General features: G+C 39.1%; 1 protein-coding gene across 1 annotated transcript; it reads left to right on the top strand.

Annotated features, from left to right (window-relative positions):
- The first annotated feature begins 6,872 nt into the window (after nt 1-6,872).
- LOC128973339 (dipeptidase 2-like) lies at nt 6,873-15,431 on the top strand. The gene is made up of 10 exons (XM_054389630.1): nt 6,873-7,022; nt 7,743-7,869; nt 8,350-8,479; nt 8,799-8,940; nt 9,760-9,829; nt 10,564-10,740; nt 11,163-11,250; nt 11,959-12,034; nt 13,682-13,817; nt 15,025-15,431. The coding sequence occupies exons 1-10, from the start codon at nt 6,889-6,891 to the stop codon at nt 15,214-15,216; spliced, it is 1,272 nt and encodes a 423-aa protein (XP_054245605.1). The 5' UTR covers nt 6,873-6,888; the 3' UTR covers nt 15,217-15,431.
- Nucleotides 15,432-25,536: the final 10,105 nt, after the last annotated feature.

Genomic DNA, 25,536 nt, shown 5'->3' with positions numbered 1-25,536 from the left:
CAGGCTTTAGCATCCAACACAGCAGCACGTGGATTTCGACCCCGCTGCATTTTCCCGAGAAGGTAACCTGCTGCAAGGAGCCTTTAGATAAACAAAGAAAAAAGCTGTACATCTCATGTCAACTTCCGTTTTGCAATTATGCTCAGTCAGCTGGGTGGGGTTTGTATTTTAAATGCTGTTTAATTAGGAGTGCCTAATACACCATGTTCTTAATTTTGTATAGTGCTTGCAATTCTCCTTCATATCTCAAGAAGTGTTTTCTGAATGACGATGTACTTATGTGTCTTTCTTTACCTAAACAGTTTCAAAGGCAAATAAGTCTGTCAAAGTATATTTTGCATGAAGCCTTAGAAGATACTGTTACATAGCAAATCTATAGGACATTTTCGTAGCTACCAAAACCAGCATTTTTGTTTGAATGCACAGAATGGAGATTTGGAAATATACACATAGTTGGAAATCAAACTGCTTAAAGAACATGTAGGTACAGTTCCTGCTTAAAAATCTTCATGAAAATGGCTATGGAATTCATATTGATGGAAAACCAGAAAATATTGGACTGAAATTTACAATGTGTAGCAGTTTTTAGAGCATCAGGACAGTGTTATTATGTGAACAATGCTTGCTACTTTCTCATTAAGCACTTCAAATGATGTGGATTTCTGGAAGAGCACTTACGCTGTACTATGCCATAGAGTACACAATCAGCTATAAAATCTTAGTGTTCCCTTTAGAGTCTTTTTGTCAGGATCTGGCACAATTCTAGAGATACAGGTTGCAGACCTGATCTACATTCTAATTTCAGGAATTTGAAACAAAAAATGTCTGCAGAAACTCATCTGCCATTGTAATGCCAGCTTGTCAGAATTCTGATGCTTGGGCAATTTTTTTTTAACTTTTCCTTTTAATATTTTGCATGCTGAGCTGTCCCAAGCAAATATAACATTTTCTAGAGTAGATACAAGGATTTTAAACTTTTTTTTTCATTGTGGTAACAAGGTCTGCATTTGTGGTAAAAAGTGAAGTTTGTATTTATGCTTTGACGTTTGAGGGAAATCTCTACAGTTGCCACAAAGCAGAAAGGAAACAACTTCTGATTGCTCTCTGTCCTTTACTATTCTGTAAAAGCGCTGTTTAACTGAAGTTTTTGGGTTTCACGATGCATGTGTATTTCTAATGCATGCTTATGGGATGAAAAAACTTCTCTGAGAGTGCACTCCCATCTCAGGAAGGATTTTGAGGATGATTGTTTCCAGTAACTGCTGTCCCTCAAAATCTTTTATTTCCATGCCATGGCTGGAAGAAAACAAAGTGCTGTCTTTTAGATTGGAAAAATGTGAGCACAAAAAAACCCAAACCAAAAAACTCTACCAAAACCATAGAGTTGTGTTTGAAAATGCTCTTTTTAAAACTGTTCATGGCCATTTCTACTGAGAGCTGTCACCTGAGTACTCAAGTACTCAAATGGGCTTTCTTGTGCTGAAGCAAAGTTTATTACCTCCTGTGAAAGCACAGTTTCCACAGGTTCCACCTATCATGGTAAAACTCAGTTGTTAATGCTTAGTAATGCTCATCCTTGTGGCCTTTGTCTGTCTCTCTCTTTTCCAGGAAGTTTGCTACAAGCCATCCTGCTTGTTCCTTTCTTATCCCTAGAAATCCTGGAATGCCTTCTGACCATTACTGTATTTATTCCCTTTTGTCCCTCTTTTAAGCACTAAGTTATCAGCACCCTGTAGTCTCGTTGCCTTGTGTCACTTCATTGCACCTTTGCACAGGCAGGAAAGGAGCAGAAGGTGTGAAATTATTAAATTCAAATACAGCACTAAGAAAATTTCTAAGCAGAGGAACAAGTAAAACTGACATTATTCACAGCTGGTGATGGTGGAAGGAATTGCAAACAAAAGTTGAGAGGGGTTGAAAGACTGTTTGGATGACAAGGTGAATTTCAGAGGGGTATGTATCTTTTCTTAAAAACATACTGTATGGTATAATGGGATGTTGCCTAGAATCCTGGTCACCTGCTGTTGTCTGCGCTGTTGCAACTAAGCTGCTGCCATGATCTGAGGTAGTTAATTCAGAACTACACCAGGACTATCTACATGACGTCTGAACATAACTGGTCTGTGGCAGGGGATGAACCCTCTCCATTTTCCAGGCTACGTTACTAACTTGATTGTGAGCTCTGTTTTATGGCACTTATATATTATATAAATTATATATATAATATATATAGTGTATATATATATAAAATTATATATATAATTCAACAGATTCAAGTATTAATATAATGGCTGTCATGAAGTGCCTTAATAAATAAAGACAGAATATTTGGACTTGACATGGGATGAAAGGAATGCCATTCTTAACTGAGATTTGCTGCACTTATATAGCAGCTATTTACTGAACCTTCTGCACTGTGGTCTGGCCTGCCTGCTGCAAAGGAGAAGAGAGGCTAGCAGCATGTCTGTACTTCCAAAGATGGTAAATGACAGAAGCATGCAGCAAAACATGCCTTTTTTTACTGTGAAACTTTCCATTAACTTATAGGGTAGATAGGACCATCTTGCCTCATTCTAGCTCTGTCGTCCCTGATATGGGAACACTCTGTGCAGTGCATGCTTTCTCAGAATTCATGTTTTACTGATAGCTGCTCATGAAGAGCTTAGGGAATGTCCCAGCATTAGAAGCCAACTAGGGTGAAGCAATATGCTTTGCGTGTCGCAAAGACTCACTCTGCACCTACTGCAGCTCTCCCGGGACTGTCACTGTTTATTCTGTTCTGTGGGCTGATGGCTTTTCTAAGCCAGATGACCTAAAATTGCTGTGTCTGTCCTGTGTGTAGGTATGGTGGGGATGAAAAGCAGTTATGCATGAAAGATGCAAAGGTAGATATGAAAAGATACATTTTGGCTCTGAAGTGTAATGTGGAAGAAGATAGAGAGCTGCATTTTGCACCTCCCTCCTTATCTCTGCCACACTCTGTGTGTCTATATGTTGCAAGCCTGTGGTATTTTGTGTAGCTTGGGGTGAAGCTGAAAGTAAGAAGGAAGTTTTCTTTGTACTCATTGTTCCTTGTAGTGTTACACATGCTCTTTTGGGACAGACTTTTGGTCAGTGGGAGACTCAGCTGCTGTGCCTAACTCAGAAGTGATGTATTTCATTTCCTGGAGTAGGATCATGAGGCTGCCTCTGGGAATTAATGGTGTGCTTTGCTACCCCAGGGCTGGGAGAGAGGAACTGGGCATGAGAAGTAGCAGGTGGTTGGGCCTGATTTACTATCTCGACTGCACAGTACCTTCCCATTTTCTGCATGAGGTTAATTAAAATAAATCAACTGTAAGCAAATGGATGCAGTTTTAAATGCAGGTAAGATTCTAGTAAAATTCTGGTTATCTTTTAATTTGGAATGTGCCCTCTTGCTTAAATAGATTTTATTGAAAAAAGTAAGAGAAGGAAATCAAAGACCATGTCATAGTAGCACAATAGGGCTCCTATTCTGAATGTGGGTTTTGCTGTACCCAAATGGAATTTAAGTTTAAGCCCATGTAACTGTGACCTGCCACATCTTGTCCCAAATATGTTATCTATAAATATTCAGTTTCTTTGAGTAAAAGTATTAAGAAAGGTCAACTTGTTCAGCATTGACATGTCCAATAACAGTTGTTTCCAATGACAAATCAAATATTTTTGTGCTAAAGGCAGCATTTCCAAAAATTTTATAGAAAAGGACCATCACAATAAATTTTTCCCTGTACACAAATACAAAGCTGTGGCAATGAACAAAAGGAGAAAAATCTCCCTTCAAGTCATGGGAAGAACACAGAAGGTTCCCTTGGTTATTGTGCAAACATGAGAAGACTAAGGGCTTCTTTCATCAGCTATGGTATGAATCCTGGACGTTAATCCTAAAATGTTGCCAGGGAAAAAGACAGTCTGAGAATCATAGAATTGATTAGGTTGGAAAAGACCTTTAAGGTCAAGTCCAACCATTAATGCAGCACTGCCAAGTCCACTACTAAACCATGCCCCTCAGCACCACATCTACATGTCTTTTAAATCTCTCCAGGGATGGTGACTAGGCAGCCTGTTTCAGGCTGTGACAACCTAGCATCCCGGTCTTGAAAGGTCTATTCCTTATTCTGACCCCAGGGCAAGTAGTTGTGCCTGCAGGAAACCATTCCCATGAGAAATCCCAGATGCATAGTCTTATGTAAATTTATTCTCATATTATCCTAATATTGGCCTAGCCAAAAACTCTTTAAGTTTCATACACATGAGAATAAGCTTGGAGTCAATGTGTCTGCTATGTTTGTTCATGAATGAGAAAATAGTGTGAAGCATCCTTGGAGGGAGAATCTCCTTCTAGAGTGCTTTCCTCTGTGTAGCACTACTTCACGAACACTCTCAATGCCATTCCGTACATTACTTTTTTCTTGAAGGAAGCATTAGGGAGTGAGGGTTATTAATTTCCTTTACGTAGTGCCACAGCTCCCTTGGTAGCATATTTGCATTGGATCTTCACTGGTGCCTGCATACTACTGTGTTTATTCAACTGTCCTCGCGCTGCTTTCTGAGACCACTTCAGGGCTGATTTTAAACCTGCCTCTCCATATATGCTCTCTTTTTATTAACTCGTATATTCTCACCGTTCAAAAGTACTTCCTGCCAAATGGTCCCACAGTTTAATGTGTTCTCAAATCTTGTGAAACAGAAAACACATGAACCAGATTCTCAAAAGGGGAACCTCAGGAATTTCTGTCAAAGAACTTTTTGTTCCTTCCACTAGCAGTTTGCAGCTTTCTAAACCAAAACCGTGAAGGCAATTTCTTAATAGTTTTCAATTTTGTTTTTATTTTTCCATTATTTTAATTTAGATATAAAATATGTGTAAAACAGACTCTAGTTCAAAAAATTTTAATTGCACAGCTCAGTTAAACTTATACTGGCTTATTAAATGTAAGGCCTTTATAAACAATACTTTTTACCAGGCATATGTAGGATAAATCAGCCAATCTTAAAAATATTATTTTCACTGTGGTGCTTTTCAATATCCTAGTTACAAGCCTACTCTTATTAAGGCTTGAATTTTTATAATCAAAATGTTCTAGTAAGAGGAAGAAAGAAATGTGTTTAGACAGGATGCCATCAAGAGGTAATCTGCTTAGCATGACTTGAATTTGCTTCCAATGCTACCATCACCTATAGAAGTCCCTTGAGATATCTGACCTCATTGATAAATATATGGCTTTCTATCAGGAAGCTGTTTCTGGGTTTATCACAGTATATCAGAGGTTGGAAGGCACCTCAAGAGATCATCAGGTCCAAGCCCCCTGCCAAAGCAAGATCACTTAGGGTAGTCTGCACAGGAATGCATCCAGGTGGGTTTTGAAAGCCTCCAGAGAAGGAGACTCCACAACCCCCCTGGGCAGCCTGTTCCAGTGCTCTGCCACCCTCACTGTAAAGAAGTTTCTCCTCATGTTGAGGTGAAATCTTCTATGTTCAAGTTTTAACCCATTGTTCCTTGTCTTATCACTGTGAACCACTGAAAAGAGCCTGGCCCCCTCCCCCTGACACCCACCCCTCAGGTATTTATACACATTTATGAGATCCCCTCTCAGTCTTCTCTTCTCCAGACCAAACAGCCCCAGGGATCTCAGTCCCTCTTTACAGGGTTTATGTCCACCTCCTGTTGCTGTAGAAAATTTGCTTAAATACAAGAGAAGCAAAGCATGCAGACAAGGTGAACTGCCTTGTAATTGTATCATATCTTGAATATCTGCCATTTGTTTTTACCTCTGCAGACAAGGAATACATAAAACCAAGTTCCTTTCCTAGTAAAACCAAACTTTTATGCTGTGATAAGAAAGTTCATAAATGTAAATTTCTCTGACTCATAGTGGAAAATAAATGAAAAGTCAACATTCTTTTATTCTTTTTTTTATTCTTGTTGTCTAACAGTTTGAGCATTGGCTCTGCAATATTAGAATTCTAGCCAAACATCTTTGATTTGAAAGAGTTCACAGGGCATATGCATCTAATTAGGATGTCACTCCAGTGAATGAAGGAGGTGTCAGTTCCTTAGCTTTACAGATAATGATGCCAAAACCTCTGAATGTAGGGGGGGAAAAAACCAAAACAACCTTTTCCCTGCAAAGGTGTGTTTACCTCCCAGTAGATCTTGTATTTACTTGACATAGCACAGCAGGTTTGTAAAAATGCACTTGATTGACATGTGAAAGACTGTTGTCCAAGTGTTTGAGTACTATATTTTGAAATAGAGCAGCAGGTGAAGTGACTTTCAGGTTTGGCACAAACTGGCCTTGCTGAGATGTGGGAAAGTGTTGGATTTCAATAGCTTTCTTCTGAAAATACTCTGACATGTTCTATGTTTTAACAAGACCTTTTACTCAGGAGCAGCTGATTTGTGGGATTTCTCAGAAACAGCTTCAGTGTTGACTTCAGTGTGAGGACTGCCAAATACTGACAACAAGGCAGTTAATGCAATGAGTAAACTATCTTGTTGTACTGTTTTGGGAGCTGCTTTTTGGGACACATGAGTCAGGGTCCGTTTGGCTCACCCTGCCAAATCTGACTGATGAGTTGGTTCCCTTCAGCAGTCAGCTGGTGGCAGCAGCAGCGTTTAAGGAGTGATTGTGCAAAACTACAGCCAGAGACCTTATGACCATTTGGACGGTAGTGGCTGGTTTACAGTTTTTGCTACCTTCCCTTCTGTTTACTGTTCTTTTTCTTCCTTTTCTCCTGCAGAATTCACCCCAGTCTTACCAAAAGGAGAGCTATTAAGCCTACAACTTCCACAGACCAGAAATCTTGCTGCTGCATTGCCATCAGTGAAAATTGTGGTATCTCTTTGCTTTAGCAAGCTGGAAAATGAAAATGAAGATAATTACAACAAAGTTGTTGTGGCTGTTGATGCTCTTCTCTGATATTGTGCCAATCAGCTTTGAGGAATCCATGAAAGAGCGAGCTATTGAGCTGATGCAGGATGCACGTTTAATCGATGGGTATATGAATTATATTAAACTCTGTTTGAATCTTGACAAACGAGAAGGAATGCTCAAGTATGTTTGGATCAGCAGAGCCATATACTAGCATATAGCAGTTAGTTGCTGCTGCATTGATTTATCCAGAGGTTTTGGTTCAGAGGATACTTACAACAGGATCAGGGTATTCTAAATGCATTTGTGATTTTCTGGTCAGGTTTCACCACTTAACTATTGTTGCCCTTTATACAATGTCCCTGTCTCCTCCCAGTAACTTAATAGCTTCTTTCATTAGCAATGATGTCTGTGCAGAGCCAGAAGGGGTTCACACCTTGAAAGGGTTCCCTCACAACCTGAAGGAATGGTGTCTGCAGTGAGTGTGTTTTGACATGGGAACACAAACACTCACTATTCTAGCACAGGCAGCACTGATTATTCTACCACAAGTACTTGCTTGTCAGGAGTGTGGTGGCTGATTTTGGGTCTTCCATTCCTTCAGAAACAATAGGGATATAAATAGATACAAACAACTATAAAAATGGGAGAAGCAAAAAAGTTGCTTGCTGTCCTAATTAAGAAAAAAATCTTGTTTGCAAAAGAAGGGAGAATTAGGCATATGTTACTGCAAGAATTATTGGCAATAAACAGTCTAGGGGACAACGAACACTGGCAGAAATTATATTTGAGTTAGAAGAGGAACAACTTATTTCTATCACAAGCCCTATTTGTTTTCAATTCTAGGCACAATGACTTTGTATTGCAGCTGAGAATATTTTACCAAAATAGACTCAGTGGAGTCAACTTAAGAACTCTCAACAAGACCCACACAAACCTTGCAAAACTTCAAGCTGGTTACGTGGGAGCTCAGGTATGTATTGCCATGGTTGTGAGTCTGAGAACATGTTTTTACATTTGTTGCTTTTCCAATCGCAAAAGTACTCCTGGCATTGGTTTTGGCTCTTTCTGCTGAAAAAGGAAAAACTATGAAACTAAAAAGCCGCAGACACTTTTCCATAACATTCATGTTTCAAAAGCTTGTGTTTTTTTAACCAGGTACCCTTAACCAAACCAGCAGCATTTGTTTTGTGATGAATATATTAAACTTATATCTGCTTTCCTGCATATACTGTGGAGTAGTGGAGCATGTCAGGAGGCTTTAATCATGTCTGGAGTGGATGCTCTTGCCTTGCATTGTAACTCTTACTTTGGGGTAAAAAACTATACTGGCAACTCCCTTGTGAACTGTAGGAATTTAATTTGGTCTGTGCTCATGAACTTCACTATTAGCAAATGAAAGTTCCAAGTTGAAACACAAGTGATCTGGTTTACTTGTCAATGTTTCTTTCAGTTTTGGTCAGTGTATGTTCTTTGCAGCGCTCAGAACAAGGATTCTGTGCGTCTGACCTTAGAGCAAATTGATGTTATCAAGAGGATGTGTAACAGCTATCAAGAGCTTGAACTTGTGACAACTTCCCAAGGTGATACTCTTTTTTGCAACAATCATTTTTTTAAATGGGACTGCAGGAGGTATGTGGAAAAGATAGAGAACTGCAAGTAGGCAAGTTACCCTAGTTTAAAGAGTAACTTTTACTTCATTTTTTGCACTGAGCCACAACTGGCTTTGTGCACAGTCCTGGCCCACTGCAGCCCTGAGGACAATTGTCATGTAAACAGGCACTAGTATAAGCTTCTGTTCTATGCAAACATCAGCATTATTCCTTGCAGTTTGCAGTAACAGTTGTGGCTTCTTATCAGTCCTGCAATGACTCTGGTATTATTTTCCTTTGCTGTTTTCAGGTATCGCTGACAGCAAAAGGATTGCATGTTTGATTGGGATAGAAGGTGGTCACTCCATTGACAGCAGCTTGGCAACACTGAGGATGTATTACGATCTGGGTGTTCGTTACATGACTTTAACCCATTCCTGCAATACCCCCTGGTAATTAATATGCATGTTTTTCTGTGACCATTTAATGCAAACTGGTGGCAGCTCCTAGATCTATGACTCTGAGTCAAGTCAAGGATGATAGGTTTTTGGGTTAAATCACTTGCCATGTGGCAAGTGGAAGACTGAAGGATCTGTTATGTAGTGCTTGTTATGCTGACAATTTGGGAACTTTTAAACCTTGCTACCAACACTAAGATGGTAAAATGGCTGTCCTCTTTGCTTTATTAGGAAAGTTGGGGTTTTTTTTTGTCTGTTTTGCCCTAAGTAAAAGCACTAAAAATACACATGATATATAAAAGAGAATAAATTCTGTGTAAGAACTCAGCAGCCAGCAGCCTTCAGCACTGTCCTGCCTGGCCATTTGAAAACTGTAGGTCCCATACGCAGCTGCACAAATGAGTACTTAATTGTTGTATGAGAATATTAGCACCTACTCTTTGCTGGATTGACAAAACCCCTTCTAGTACTGACTCAGGGGAAGGGAAAATGTGTGCTGAGAGGGCTGAAAAGCAGGATATGCATCTGACACGTAACTGACATTTCAGTGTATCCTCATTCTCTGATGGTTTGTTTAATCAGAAAACTTCTGACAAGCATCTCTTTGCTTTTCTTGCATTGCTTCACAAACACCCCACCCTCCTGAACCTTAAGGCACTGTGTGAACAAGATGCCTATTATATAGATCGTATCCCTACATTTGGCTATGTGATAAGGTAGTGATTTTTATTGTGTGTGGCACATGAAGTTACAGTTACTGATGTTGTCTCCACAACTATATGGTGTTTCTCCCTCCTCGCTCCCCCTTTTAAGGTCTGAATCATCATCTAAGGGAATACACAACTTTTACCCTGGTGTTACTGGTCTGACTGCATTTGGCCAAGTAAGGATTTCTTTTGAATGCTAACCTGATAATCAGGAGGTGATCAGGGTTCAGCCAGAACAAATGCCCTGTGCTGTTCCTTAGGGTAAAAGAAGGACTACATTTAATTATAACAATTGCTTTAATACAGATCAGATGTATGAATTAGTATGCATAAGTAGTGGGTTGTGAGTAACAGTTCAAATGACTTATCAAGGTCCTTTCAGTACTTAAAAGGAGCTATAAGAAAGATGAGGACAGACTTTTTAGCAGGGCCTATTATGATAGGACAAGGGGTTATGGGTTTAGACTACAGAGAAGAAAGCACTGCTTTACACTGAGGGTGGTGAGACACTGGCCCAGTTTGCCCAGAAAGGTGGTAGAAGTCCCATCCCTGGAAACATTCCATGTCAGGTTGGACGGAGCTATGAGCAACCTATTCTAGTGAAAGATGTCCCCACTGACTGCAGCAGCATTGGACTAGATGACTTTTAAATGTCCTTTCCAATCTAAACTATTCCATGATTCTATGATTTTAGACTGATGAAGTTTTAAGCATGAGCTATTATTACTATTAACTAATTGTGAGTGAATAAACTACAATAAGTAAATAGAAATAAGTAAATAGAAACCCATACAAGCATGGCATGTTTATGATTAGCTGAAGAATGTGCTTATCTCTTGACATGTATCAGCTAAAGAGTTTCCTTTAAGGAAACTTAATACTGACATTGTTGTCTGTAAATCTGTTTTAGGAAGTGGTAAAGGAGATGAATCGCCTGGGTATGCTCATAGATTTATCTCATACTTCATATTCCACAGCAAAAGCTGCATTGAGTATCTCAAAAGCACCAGTAATTTTCAGTCATTCCTCAGCATTTTCTGTTTGTAATCACTCAAGAAATGTTCAGGATGATGTCCTCCAGCAACTAGTGAGTGCTACAGGTTTCAGGGTGTTTTGCTGCTTTTTTTGGGGGGGGTGTTTGGGTTTGTGTGTTGGGGTTGGTTGGTTGGTTTTACTCATTTGTTTCAATGACAGATCCCTGAGCAGTTACATATTCGCTTCTGAGACATCTTCTTTGAGTTGTGTTTTGTCTTCAGTATAAAAATGAAATGTTTGCAAATACTTTGAAATTCTGGCAGAATTTGACATAGTCACTGGACCTCTGTTTACGTGAGAATATAGTGAATTCAGGGTAAAGGACAGAGAGGCAAAGCTTTGCATTGCCACCTGAGCTTTGACTTACAATGTTGTTATGCTCACTGGGGGATGGATGTAGAAGGATCCATATGAGATGCCTGTCTTCAGAACACACAAGTGTCCACTAATCACCTGTCTCTTCATATCTTTCAGAAAAAGAACAAGGGAATTATCATGGTGACTTTCAATGCAGATGTACTGGCCTGTGGCAGAAAAGTTGTTAATATTTCTACCCTTGCAGGTTTGAAGTTAATATACGGTAGTGTTTCTGGGTGGCTTCTATGACTTTCCTGTTGTCTCCATCATTTTTGAGACCACGTAAATTATACTGCTCATTTATTCCCTTCCACACTTTACCCTGGGTGTGGAAGGAAATAAAGAAGCAAAGTAATTCACATGATCTCAAAAGTACCTGTAGGTATTTTTGGAGCTAATACTCATTAAACAATTATTTACAAGGTATGTATCTGGAGGACATGATGCTCCTAAATGGAGCCTCATGTATTAATGGTACCATTAATCACAAAGTAGTTGTTACTTTCTGGAAAACAACTTAAACCTTTATAATTAAGAGTTGAAAACACAGGTCTGTAGTGGGTAACGTGTGGACTGCTTGTTGGGAATTTCTGTGCTATGATGATCATGTCTTTTTCCTCATTTGCATCTCATTAGTGTAGCTGTTATCTTGAAGATTGCTACCAATGTACTCAATGACTGATAATGTCTAGTTAAACATCAGCACATATCCAGAATAGGCCAGCTGCATTATGAAACTTCAACATGTATTTTCAGTATGTCTTCTGATTTTCTTTAACAAAAGAAAGAAAGATATTTGATTAAGAACCAAGAATGATTAAGGAGAACAGTCACCTAGTGCAAATAAGCCTGAAGCGTATTATTCCTTCTTGCAGGATGTTTAGACATTGTTTTCTTTGATTTTTTTTTTCAGATCATTTTGATCACATAAAGCAAATTGCAGGTTCAGAATCGATAGGAATTGGTGGTGACTATGATGGAGTGGAACGGTTAGTAAAACTGTACATATGCTGACATCTGCTACTTAAACTATGAAGATTTTGATTCCCTTTGGGGGAAAAAAGAAGACAAGCTAAAAGAGTTGTAGCAAATTGTCTTGGGATGAGTACTAAACCAAGTATGACAGAAGAGCAAAACGATTCATTTTTAGAACTGTATGAAGCACTACTATAAAAGTGGAGAGAGATCGTAATGCCCTGTGAACTCTGCAATTGTGTGTTGTCTGCAGTGGTTTGCACATATAAGAGCAGTGATAGAGGGTTCTGTCCTCCAGAAGCCAGTGATGAATGACAGAAAATCTGCCTCAACCTTTAGATGGTAAACGTGTCAGCTCAGGGAGATGCTGCAAAACTCTTTCCTCCGCTATTACTTTCTCGTACAGAAAGCCCAAAGCATTCTGGGGCTGTGAAACCACTCCAGCTGTTGGGGCTTGAGAAGTGTTTGAGGCAAGCTGAGTATGGTGAATAGTGTACAACAAAAGCTTTCCTGATCTTTCCTTGGCTAGTGTTGCTGGAAAAAAATGCAGATTGAGCGGCATTTGCTGGTGAAACTCTAAACCATTTTTTGTTTTTTTATCTTTCTGTTGAATCTTTTTTTTTTTTTCCAGACACACTTGGCTATGAAAGTCACAGTCAGGCCCATGTCTGTAAAGTAGGAGAACAGAAGCTGTGTGTCAGCTTCTATGAGAGTTAGCTAATCATAGCTCTGAAACTATAATGTCTAAAATAAAAACAGTTTGCCACAAAAGGACACATTTTATTGCATGCATTGTCACAAAGACTATCAGTTTAATTGCTGGAGGAGTTGTTTAACATCCTAAGTCCTGTGAGAAAATAAGGGCACAGATATCTGGAGATATGCCTATCACCACACCACCATGGAAAAGACAAATAACAGAAAATATTAGTTATCTCAAAACAAAATCAAAACCTCACAGAAATACAATTTAAAACAGCTGTTTAATGCAGGTTTTGCAGCCTCTTACTTCAAATTCCTTTTTATTCTGATAAGAATTTTCACAAGACGTAGGTAAATTTTGCGTATTGTAGTTTTTTTCTGTAGAAGATTCTGAATAGTTTTCTTTTCACTGCCTGAATTGCTGAGTTCAAAGCAGCATTATTATTTTCTTTGGAAAAACGACTTTGTAAACAACAGAGTACACAAGATTGCCTGCCACTCCTTGCTCATCAAGTTTTTGCAGGCTCCTTTTCTTCTCAGTTACACAAGTGGATTGCACCACCTCCATCTGTGATGCAGATGTTTCCTCTTACTTTAAAAGCCCAATATAAACAGTGGAATAACACATATATGAGTGTTTGTTTATTTTTTCCTTTTGTTTTTATGTCCCCCATGCTGTTCTGCCTACAGACAAGTGTATTTTCATTCCAGAATATGCAGTTTTGTTCTGATAATGGGATCCTCCGTGCAAAAAAGGAATTTCATTGTGTCGTGGTCCTACTTCTGTTTATGCCAGCTGAATTCTTAATTTTTTATTTATTTTTAACTCATCAGAGGAAGAACTGGTTCCAAAGTGAGCTCATTCCAAAAATGACTATGTGTAAAAGACTAATTAAAATGTTTTTCTACATTTTTTTAGTGATATGTATTGCATGTTCTTGTCTGACTTTTGCTAACAGCTTCCCTGAGGGATTGGAAGATGTTTCTAAATACCCTTCTTTGATTGAGGAACTTCTTAGAAGAGGATGGAATGAAACTGAACTGAAAGGGGTCTTAAGGGAGAACTTTCTCCGTGTCTTCAGGGAAGTGGAAAATGTAAGATTAAAAACTAAACTGAATCTTGATTCTAACCAAGAGGGAGAGAGGAACTGTTGATGCTTTGCTGCACTTTTTGGTTTTCTTTTTTCAATGAGGCAGCTATGAGGGAATGTAAGCGCTTAGTGCAAAAATTTCAAATGCTGTGAAAGAAACAAAGATGGCAATAGAGTGTTAGCAGAATAAAGGGAAGAGAGAGAGAGCAGACAAAGCTATTTGGAAGTTTTTCTCTCTGTGGTAATCTGATAAGTACACATCACTGACTTCTAAATAGAATCACTTCATGGTTTGGAGGAACTGCAGATGTACCAGCGTCACAGTCTGGCTGGCACAGTAAAGAATGCTGACTCCTGCAAATCGATTTAATTCTTCTCATGGGATTGGGCTGCTATCCAAAAGGCTCTTGTCATGACCAGATTACTAACAAGCCATAAACATAACAACTAGATCACAACAAGCTTTTCAAGGGTAAAGAGTAGGAGAAGGATAAGGGAAGGAGGGAAGGAGAGTGACTGCATCAGATTAGGGACCCCCAAAATAATAACCTTTTCAAATGCCTCTGTTGAAACTTGTAAACTGCTTGCCTCCTACTGTTTTTATTTACAGGGACAAGTAAACAGATATTATACACAAAGCCTTATAGACAACATATATTTTATAGTGATCTTATTTTTAGTTGCCTTTTGTGGGGGTATGTTAGATGAACAGAAATCAGGGAAGTTTGTGCTGTTCCGGTTAATCTGCCAAAATATCTGCCTACTGCCGAGTTGCATGTGGTAGACTGACATTATGAAGAGGCTGAAATTCATCACACTTAATCAATCTGTAAGATTTAGTAATTTTTTTTTCCTTTTAAATTTGAGATGTTTGAAACTCTCTCTTGAGACTGTAAGCTGACTTCAAAGAGAAAAACTTATCAGTGTTTTCGTAAGGTTTTCTAGCTAATGTATCCATATGTGGAGGGAGACAAGACAAACAACAGCCACACTTGTGACTCTTGCCTGAAATGTATCTGTACTGAATTCTGGGAAGTGTTTCACAGGAATGCAGACATCGGGATAATGACATTGATTTCCTCACTTTCAGACATTTTTGCAATACAGTTTGAGTTGGTTCACTTGAAATAGCATTGAATTTGATAGCTGCATTGAGCTTTCTGGTGTTGTGCCGGTCTGCCTTTCAGGGGTATCCCTTTGAATTTTTCTAGGTGAGGAACAACAGTAGACTAATGGATGTAGGTGAAAGTGAAATTCTGCAAGAAGAAGTACAAAATTCCTGTCGCCTAGACCTACATAATCATCAGCTTCAGAAAACCAAGTCCTTTGGATTCCCTTCTGTGGCACAACCTTTTAGTCTGATGCCTGTAATTGTATTATATTTAACATTGGAACTGCAATAATTGGAATTTATTTGGAGTCTAGGAAGAGATATATGGAGTAATCTGCAATGCAACTAGTTATCTCTTGGGGGTTTTGTTAATGTAAAGCTGTGCTAATGTTTAAAAATATAATTTTGATTAATTCACCAGCATACTTGAAAGTTAATGTAGATTTTAAATATTGTAGCAAAAGCATTTAGATTTTGAAGTGATCAATTCTGTGTCATCTTGGGTAAACCAGGACCAACATTGTTATTGGAAAGTATTCAAATCTAACGAATAAATTCTCTAATATATGAAATATATGACACATGTATTTGGTAAACATATTTTGGCACAGTGGCCATATTTTGGCAGTACTTTCACACAGAAAGTAGAGATTATGATTCAGGCAGCTGTGCTGAGATGTCTACAGATATTACTTATTAAATCATACAACTTTCATCATCAGTCAATGAGATCTAAGTCAGAGAAGACCCAGTCCCCTGGTATGTCTAGAAGAGATGGGTGATAAAATGGATGACATGGCTATTTCACTTCAGATTTCATGTCTACCACTAGCTTTAGGGATCCTTCTTGCAGCAGTAAACTCTTATTTTTGAACCCTGACCAGGACAATGGGCAACTGGAGAATTATGAAGGATGGAGTTAGAAGTCTTGCATTCATGTACAGGGGACTCAGAAATGTTGTATATACTTTGCTGTAATTTGGGGACTGCTGTTTGCAGCATGGTCATGAAGTTGGGAGCAAGAATAAGGGAGAAATAGCAGGAATTTTAACTACTCAGAGGGCAAGGGCTTGTTTTGATAATTTTATTGCAGTCTGAAAAGGATAAAATCAGTATTTAAATAAAACTTACTAGAATTTTTCAAGGCTTTATGGAAATTTTCATTTAATCGATGATCCTTATCAATAACAGGTTTAACTATTTTGTTTTTATTCTAGATGGCTAAAATCAGACCACTGTCAAAGGACTGATAGGCATGAAACTAAAAAGAAAACTTTTTATTATAAATCTTAGCAGTTTCAGCCTTTGGAACACATTTTCAAATACACAAGGTATGTGAGGTTAGAAGCTACTATTATACATACATTGAGATAGGCCTATTCTTGTTAGGCTGATACGGCTCTGATCTGAATTTTAATCAAATATCCTGAGATTCATGATGAAATTGTAAGGTGCTACATCTTTGTAGGATTTCCCAGTGTTTGCTGGTAAATGCCTTCTCATGATGCTTGCTGTTAATTGTGATTTCTATCCCGTAATATGTGCTATTTTTTACTGAGTGGACATTTATAGACTTTATCCTTAGTATAAAATGAAAGTTCTCTAACTGATCTAAGGCCAGCATCTGTAAACAAAGTATTTAACTGGAAGATAAGGCTATGCATGAACAGAATGGGAACAGCAAGTCTGTTGTTGGCTTAGTTGCTTGAGACTGTTCCTGCCATCCATTTCTGCACGTCATGTACAAGCAGGGATTCTGAAAGAAGACTGTGCTTATACTGCTTCAAAATGAAGCTTCATTAATTCTTTTGATAAGGTAGTCTCCTTGGTAAGTGTATTCTGGATATACTGCCACTTTACTGAGTTCTTTACAGAACTTGTTTAATAATCTAGATGCATACAAGGGCAAGTTTTTAAAAACAATTTCTCAATAAATGCTGATCCTGGTGATGCTTCTACAGTGGAGAACTGCTGCACAGACTCAGAAGTCTTGCATTCCTGGTACAGCTTGACTAGCATCAGAAATAGTGGTGTCCCCCAGGGATCAGTGCTGGGCCCCATCCTGTTCGATATCTATACTGATGATCTGGACGAGGGGATTGAGTCCATGATGAGTAAGTTTGCAGATGACACCAAGTTAGGAGCCCGTGTCAATCTGTTGGAGGGTAGGAGGGCCCTGCAGAGGGACCTTGACAGGCTGGATGGGTGGGCAGAGGCCAATGGGATGAGATTGAACAAGGCTAAGTGCAGGGTTCTACACTTTGACCAAAACAACCCCAAGCAGCTCTACAGGCTGGGGACAGCGTGGCTGGAAAGCAGCCAGCCAGAGAGGCACCTGGGGGTGCTGGTCGATAGTAGGCTGAACATGAGCCAGCAATGTGCCCAGGTGGCCAGGAGAGCCAATGGCATCCTGGCCTGTATCAGGAATAGTGTGGCCAGCAGGTCAAGGGAGGTTATTCTTCCCCTGTACTCAGCACTGGTCAGGCCACACCTTGAGTACTGTGTCCAGTTCTGAGCTCCTCAATTCAAGAGAGATGTTGAGGTACTGGAATGTGTGCAGAGAAGGGCAACAAAGCTGGGGAGGGGTCTGGAGCACAGCCCTATGAGGGGAGGCTGAGGGAGCTGAGGATGTTTAGCCTGGAGGAGGCTCAGGAGTGACTTCATTGCTGTCTACAACTACCTGAAGGGAGGTTGTAGCCAGGTAGGGGTTGGTCTCTCAGGCAACCAGCAGCAGAACGAGGGGACACAGTCTCAAGTTGTGCCAGGAGAGGTATAGGCTGGATGTTAGGAGGAAGTTCTTCACAGAGAGAGTGATTGCCCATTGGAATGGGCTGCCCAGGGAGGTGGTGGAGTTGCTGTCCCTGGAGATGTTCAAGAGAAGACTGGATGAGGCACTTAGTGCCATGGTCTGGTTGATTGGGTAGGGCTGGGTGATAGGTTGGACTGGATGATCTTGGAGGTCTCTTCCAACCTGGTTGATTCTATGAACTTGATTTACTAGTAAAATGAACAATTCAACAGGGCAAATAGATACTTCGGATCAGTACTTGTGCTAACAGCTTCATAAGCCATAGGAAACCTGTCATCCACAGTCTCTCTTCATAGAATTATTCCTCTGATAGTGAATTCATTGCATATTTGTAATGTAAGATGCTTTCTTACACCTTTTAGTCCTTTTCTTTCTAATGTGTTGTCACTTTCCTGCCTGCTATTGTTCTTTCATCCTACAGCATGGATTAAAAATTGATCATTTTTTTCTGAAAGATCAGGATAATACTTTTATATGACTTTTTATACCATAGATATTTGTAGCTTGTTTCCTTGTTTTATCTATAGTGTATTACACTTACTTGACTGCTTTGTGGAATGAGTAATTTGTAACCTTGTGGCAAAACATACAGATGAAATGTAAATAAAATACTGTCTAAAACTGTATATAGATACTGGTGTAATCTCACAAAAGAGTGTAAATGATCAGAATTCCAGGAAACCCTGAAAGTACCAGGAAACTGCTGCAGAAGGAACACAAGGATATTGTGAGGATTCTGGACCAGCTCTTCACAGGGAAGGCAGCCTCGCCCACAGCAGAAGAAAGTCAGGTTTAGCCCTAGAACATCCTGGATGTAGGCAGTCAGCCTTATCTTCACTCAGATACTGCCTAACCTCTAGAGAAGTCCGAGCAAGTGGGAACAAGGCTGACTTGGTCAGTGCAGTGAGTCCATGATGACAGTGCTACTTCCAGCAAATCACTTGGTCAAGGTAGTCAAGTTATAGAGAACAAGGCTTGTGGGGAGCTAGGCAGGTTGCCTGCTCTAAGGTTAGGATAACCTCTACCTCACAGCATTTCTTACAGATGTGTGATGACCTAAAAGCCTCTTTTCCCATTACTAATTACAATGTTAATTCAGGATGCTTCAAACAAGCTGCTTGTGTGAAACCAACCTCAGAGTGTAAAATCATCAAGAAATGAAATCTTATGCATCATGCAATAATTATGTACATGATATCTAACTTATCCAATAGATGCAATTAGTTTATTTTTCTTCAATGACCAAAATCACACAGGTTGAAGCATGGTAGCAAGGTGTCTCGTCAGAATTCCATTTCAAAAGTAAAATCATGTAAGATACGACTGTGACTGCTGCCAGGAAAAATTACATCGACCCCTCAGTCTAAGTGCTAGTGTCTCCAGTCCTGTCAACAGCAGCCTGTAGTAGCAGTCATCACAACGCTGCATTTCCAACAGCTCAAGCATAAAATGATTGCACTCTGATTTCTGCCTCCCAATGGAGAGGATGATTCATCATGAAATTGAATGCCTCTGCCCTGCACCAATTAATAAGGACAATTTGCATTGGTAATTTGAAATGCCTGCTAGCTCAGCTGACAGATTCCTTTGTGGCTAGTGATATCTGTTGAAGTATCAGATATAACTGAGATACAAACTTTGTATTGAGCTTTTTTTGGCTGCCAGATGGAAGAATGAAAGTCATTATTTACCTCTTCTAAATAATGAGTTGTGCTAACATGAATTCCGAAAAATAATTATTACTATTTCTATAAATCTCAAAATTTATTTACTATGAAGTACTTCAAGCTGATTTTATAAACAAGACCAAACTTCAAGGCATCTTGAACAATCCAAGGCTCATGCTCCGCCAATGTAATATGAAGAGCCAAAGACTACAGACGTAATATTGATGCACACTATTGATTTGGTTCCAAAAGGCTGACGCCAGGGCCCTGCCCAGTGCTATCCTTTTACAGACTAATGAGCTGTGGCATCCACAGAAAACAACTTCGGTTCTCCTTTGTCTCACGTGCCTAAGTGGTGATGCTAGAAACCAAGCCTAAAAAGTTTATTGCAGGTCTAACACATGTATCTGCTCTGTTACATAAAACCTGGGTAGTTCAGTTCACATATCTAACTTTTACTTCGTAGGTGACTCGTTTGGACCATGGAAGGACTTTTGCATGTTTTATGTTAGATATGGACTACTGAACTGTGCTGGTGCTTAACATCTGCATTCATTCTTGCGTATTGTTGTGTTTCTGTGTTTCAAGGCCAGGAAACACCATGCATTAAGTCTAACCACCTAAAAAGTTCAGTTGGCATCTGCATTACAGAATCAACTTTGAAAAGCTAGGTATCACTGCATCTCCATCATCTTATGGAGTGAAGTGCAGTGCCAGAGCAGCACACGCCAGTGTCAACTTCAGCTGCTGCAGTCCTACCTTTTTTCCCTGCTGCATGTTGTCTCCCACGTCTCTTGGGACAGCACTGCTATATGGTAAGCTGGTTCAGAGAGCTGATCTACCTGAAAACTTTTTCTTCCCTCAAGTCACTGGGGTAACCATGTTCAGAGTTAGGGGAGGGCAGGAGACGAAGAGCAAAGCGAGACTGCAGCAGCTTAGATGTCCTCCATTTGCTGTTTAAAGCAGCAGCTCCTCTGTTTCTCTGGATTTCTACATACAGAAATGGCCAAACTGCTTCAAATTCTGAAAATGTAATATTTGAATTACAAAAAGAATTAAACAGTCAGAAAAGTCTTCCCACTTAACAGTGCTTTTTTTTTGCTCTCAATATTTGATTTAATTTGCAGACCCAGAGCAGCAGGTTAGTGACTCTGCTGACCTGTGTTCAGGACAGATTGTGATGACAGATAACTCTTCTTGGAGTGTTTTGGAAGGTTTGATTCAGTGTTTTAAGAACTGAATGTTTTGTTCTTTTTAATTGTTTTTTATTTCCGTCTTGATATCTTACCTACAAACATGGAACAACCTTATAGGGTGGTGGCTGTTTGGTGCTCCTTTAACTTTAATTTTCAAACCAGAGAAATAGAAAAGCTTTTACTAATCTTCCTGTTTATTTATAAATTCATGATGTAATTTCTATCAGTAAAAAAAAAAAAAAAACCAAATGTGGCAATAGGAAGCATTTTCTGTATTTTAAGGATGATCTGGATCTTCAGTGATTAAGCTACAACCTCTCTTGGTCCAGTATGACCAGATGAGGTGTTCACAGCCTGTTTCAATTACTGGCACTCAAACTGCAGAGGTGGCAATTCTTCCTTCAGTCTCTGTGCTGTTTGAGAAATTATTACGCCCTGTTTTTTGTTGTTTTTTTTTTTTCCTTGCAAAGCAAAAACAATAAACAACCCCTCTTCTCTAAAGCAGTGACCTCAGAGTGATATTAGACTTGGTTCACCTGCTTCTGTCATGAGTCAACAAATAGTGGAGGGGCGGGGAAAGCTATGCAAACAAAGTTCATCATTTAGCTGACATCACAGAAATGCTGCTGCTTCTAATCAAGGCTTTAGCCCTTAATTTTGCTCTGTTTCTGTTGCTTCTCCTCAAATTGTTTTGTAAACTTCACTAGGATGATTCTTTCCCCTATATAATGGGTATTTTTCTTCAAAGCCTTTTCTCAGCAGCTGGGCTCACTGTTTTCATCAAGCATTTCTTTTGCTACTTCCGTAATGAGAGAAAAGCAGGGAGCCCAGGAGTGAGAATTCAAGTTCCCCTGGGAGTTGTTACTTAGAAACAAAAGAAAGATTAAACTAACTAAGATTAAAACTGAAGCTAATACAGGTGTTGCCAGATAAATCAAAAGAAGGTCCCTTTAGTCTGGAATACAAACATTTGGGAAAAAAAAGTTTAATACAGCTTTGAAAAGTCCATTTGGATCAACTTTCCCGAGTGTCCTACTGTAGTTAAATTCAATGTGTAAAGAATCTTGTCTAGGCCTATGCTCAGTTTCTTCTTTGAGCCCTTTATTAAAAATTAAGGAGACTGTTACAAATCTATCCGTGCTAAAAATGTAACCAACCAGAAAATAGATCCTTTAAAAAATTCAAACAAAACCAAACACAACAAACCACTGAGTAGTATTTTTGCAGTATCTTATATGTGCAGTATCTTAATCCTACCCTGAAAGTGACTGCAATGTTTAACTAGTGTAAAAAAACTTGATCCAATTCTTCCTATTTGAATTTATAGAATCTGATTAACCAGGAAAAAAAGAATCATCTCAAAGATTTGGTAACTTTGCAATCTCTAAAGATAAGATTAGGGTATCTCTGTAGGAATGGATATTCCATGCATCAAATACAGTTACGAGTAATTTTATAAGTGAGGCAGAAGTCCCTTGAAGTAAATAAATTCTGAAGTGGCACAATAGCGTCCTCTTGTGGTCTTTTAATGTCTAAGCTGTGACATGCTTTTCTAGGATAAGAGAAAAAATTTCAGTTGCAGTTAGCATATCAGCTCCTGTATAAATATGTGACCTCTCCTGACCTTACCGTTCTCCTGGAAATGGGACATGGAGGATTGCCCATTGCATCTCCCATAAGCTGTCTCCAGTGCTTTACATGTGGGTGTACATGTTGTAGTCCTCTCTGAACGACCTCTTGCAGTGGAATGCACCTTTGAAATGGATGAAGGAGACCCTGATCTCAGTTAGAGATCTTCGCAGCCAGGTTTCAGCCAGCTTTGTCTACAGGACTGGTGTGTTCCTCAGAGATAAAGAAGCAGGAATGGGCTGAAAACAGAAGTTCACTTTGGTGAAATACTGGCCACGAACTTGCAGAATTTTGGCCAAGCCTCACATCCATTGGCAGTGGCAATTTTTGTTATTTTTTCCAATGGTCAGCTCTGGGCTACTTGTAACCCACGGTCCACTCTAGTGGGAAAAAAAAAATCTTTCAAATCAATAAATAATAGCTCTGGATCCCCTCTTGTGCATATCCTAGCTTTTTTGCTTCAAAACTTGCAAGTATTTAATTCTAGGTGTCAGGGCTCCGCATCTAACCGTACAGGAGAGAAACTGAGCAGGGTTTCAGTTTCCCAGAGATTTCTTACTATGTCAGATGTATTCTGTCTATAAATCTGCAAACCTTTCTCTCATCAATAACCCTATTTCTATTCTAACTGGATTTTTTTTTTTTTTCAGGACCACTACCCTGCCACTAAGTTGATGACCCAGGATATCTCAGAAGTACTTTTCATATCATATGGTTCAAGAATTTCCCATGGTTCCAAAGCATCAGTTCACTGATTACCCTATTGTCAAAAAGAAGAGAAGCAATACTCTGGTCTGTATTAACAGAGCTACAATGATGGTTATCTAAAACATCAGCATGCACATATTCTACTCAAGAAGTTTTATGTATTTTGGATAAACACAGTTACAGATGTTATCTCTCAGGCTTCTAGGGTAATGCATCCTGTGCATACACCTCTAAGCAGGCCACTTATGCTGCCTGGGGACACGAACATTATGGTCAGCAGCAACAGCAATAACTGGGCAGGCTACTCTACCAATGAGCCATTTCAAAGCTTCATTTACAGAAAGTTAATGTAAACTTTGTAGAAAACTTTGTGGAGGTATCTTATTATCATAAACCACTCCAAACAATGTTAAGGACAATGTATTTTATAAATGAATTAAAAAAAGAAACCAAAACAACCCAACCAATAAAAAGAAAACAAAAAAACCCCAAAACCCGCAAACCAAACAACAACAAAAAAACAACACCAAAAAGTGCAAACCAAGGCATAATTTGAATTGTAATTTTAGGACATTTCTTTCTAAAGATGATACTGTTTTGCTTGGCCTTGTTTTCCCAAGTCAGAAAAAATAAACTAGCTTATTTAAAATTAGGCATCATCCCAAGAAGTTCCCAAGAAAGAAGGGAAGGTAAGAAAAACTGGCCTCAGTTTCAGATGCTGGATCTTTCTATCTTTAAACAAATGGCAAATCTCTTTCTGTGAGGAATTAAAATGATGTTATTTTTTGTTGTTTGATTAAGATTAACATCATCTGTTGCAAGTCCATAAACTAACAATACTCCAGAGATCATTTACAAGGGCCTTTCAATGTTTGTGAGGGCTGAGGCAGGCTGTTCCCTCTTCTATATCCTCAAAAGCCATCAGTAAAGCTCCTGTTAATCCTGTGTTCACTTTCTCCTAGGCTGACTGTAGGAGCAGCACAAGCTGTGAATTGCTGTCTATCAGGGGAGGGATGAAACTCCTTGCAGGTGTATCAGGCCTGTTTTATAGCTGATGCACCCAGTCTGATGCTGGGCTGCAAAACCAAACTGCCTTTTTTTTAATGCTTAAGTGGTGTCACCTGTAACACAAGATGTTAAAGGCAAGAACTTGACCTTGCTTGCCTGCCCTGAGGATTTATGTCAGGTTCTGCAGTTTACCCATCTTCTAGAAGACTCAGAGATTCTCTTTTCCAGAGTTGAATGGCATGGTTGTTTACTGGGGAAGCCTACTGTCTTCTCAGCTGGAAGTTTATACCTACTTAAGGCAGTTCACAAATACCCAGTAGCTTACTAATTAAAACATGAACTGTCTTCGCTTATATGATATGCAGGTAATAAACAAGCAGTTTTAAAAGCCCTTCCTGATCATGTATCAGAGAGGAGATAATGGATTTGTTGATCTTTAGGCTGCTGATTTCACTGATGCTGTTGATGTACTCTAGAGTACTGAAAATGCAGGCCTTTTCTCACCTTGGTTCTTCTAAGCTAGACTCAATGTTTTGTGCAGTGAAATCAACAGCCTTTTTCTTAGAAGTGCAGTTTTTCTCTCGGTGTGTGTGGGGTGTGGTGTATAGATGGAAAAAACCCAACAAACCAAACCAAAATAAAAAGGAAATAAATATTATTCTCTTTGCTGTTTTCCCTGACCAGTCTGTACCCACATGAAACTATCATCCCAAAGTCCATTTAGCTTTGTAGAAAACATGTAATTTTCAACCCTGTCATTTAATGAGATAGCAGTGTTGTCTTAAGTAAATGCTGTAGTATTGTAGATCACCTAATTTCATTTCAGCCTCACATTCTTACCAGGTAATCTTTAAGCTCATGATGGTGACTCATACCATTCCCAAGTAAAAATCAGTATTCATAGTCAGGGAAAAAAATGTGACCAAGGTTGACATTTCAGTTCTTTTACAAACCAGATGCTGAACAACAAAGTTGATACTGGTAGGTGACTTATCTTTTAAATACAGGCTTTCTACAAGGCAGTAAAGAACCATTGTCTTTAGATAAAAGAAATATTTTGCTTCAACTTGAATAGTTTCCTAGGACTAATTTCTCCCCTAAGACATTTGGATATAGTTTCCATTCCAGAGAAGGGAGCTGCTGGTATACTTGCCTGAGCTTGATTTTATTTATTTCTTCCCCTCCCTTTTGGAGTACAATTTCAGCACTATTGATTTCGTGATACTAAAACATTTTGTGGTAGCACAGGTGCATTTTTGGTGCCTGAAGAAAGAAAGCAAGCTCCTTGCCAGATCTGCTTTGAAAAGCAAGGTGAAGAGTAAGCATCCAGTTTAATTCTTCCTCCTCAATAGCTATGACTCCAAAAACAATATCTCGAGACTTACTTCTAATAAACTCTGTATCTTTTTTCTAGGACAGTTCATTTATATCAGACACTTTCACTCAAAAGCTTTTTAAAGTGGAAACCAGAGAAGAACAAAGATGACAGAAGACCAAGCATGAAGCAACTTGCTTAATGGTGAGTTACCACCTTGCCTTTTTTCCTATGTAAAATTATTCACCCCCTATCAATTAATACTTAATTTTCTTGGTGG

The sequence above is a fragment of the Indicator indicator genome, chromosome 19 (genome assembly GCF_027791375.1).
Source record: "Indicator indicator isolate 239-I01 chromosome 19, UM_Iind_1.1, whole genome shotgun sequence".
NCBI lineage: Eukaryota > Metazoa > Chordata > Aves > Piciformes > Indicatoridae > Indicator > Indicator indicator.
This window is presented reverse-complemented; position numbering and strand designations above follow the sequence as displayed.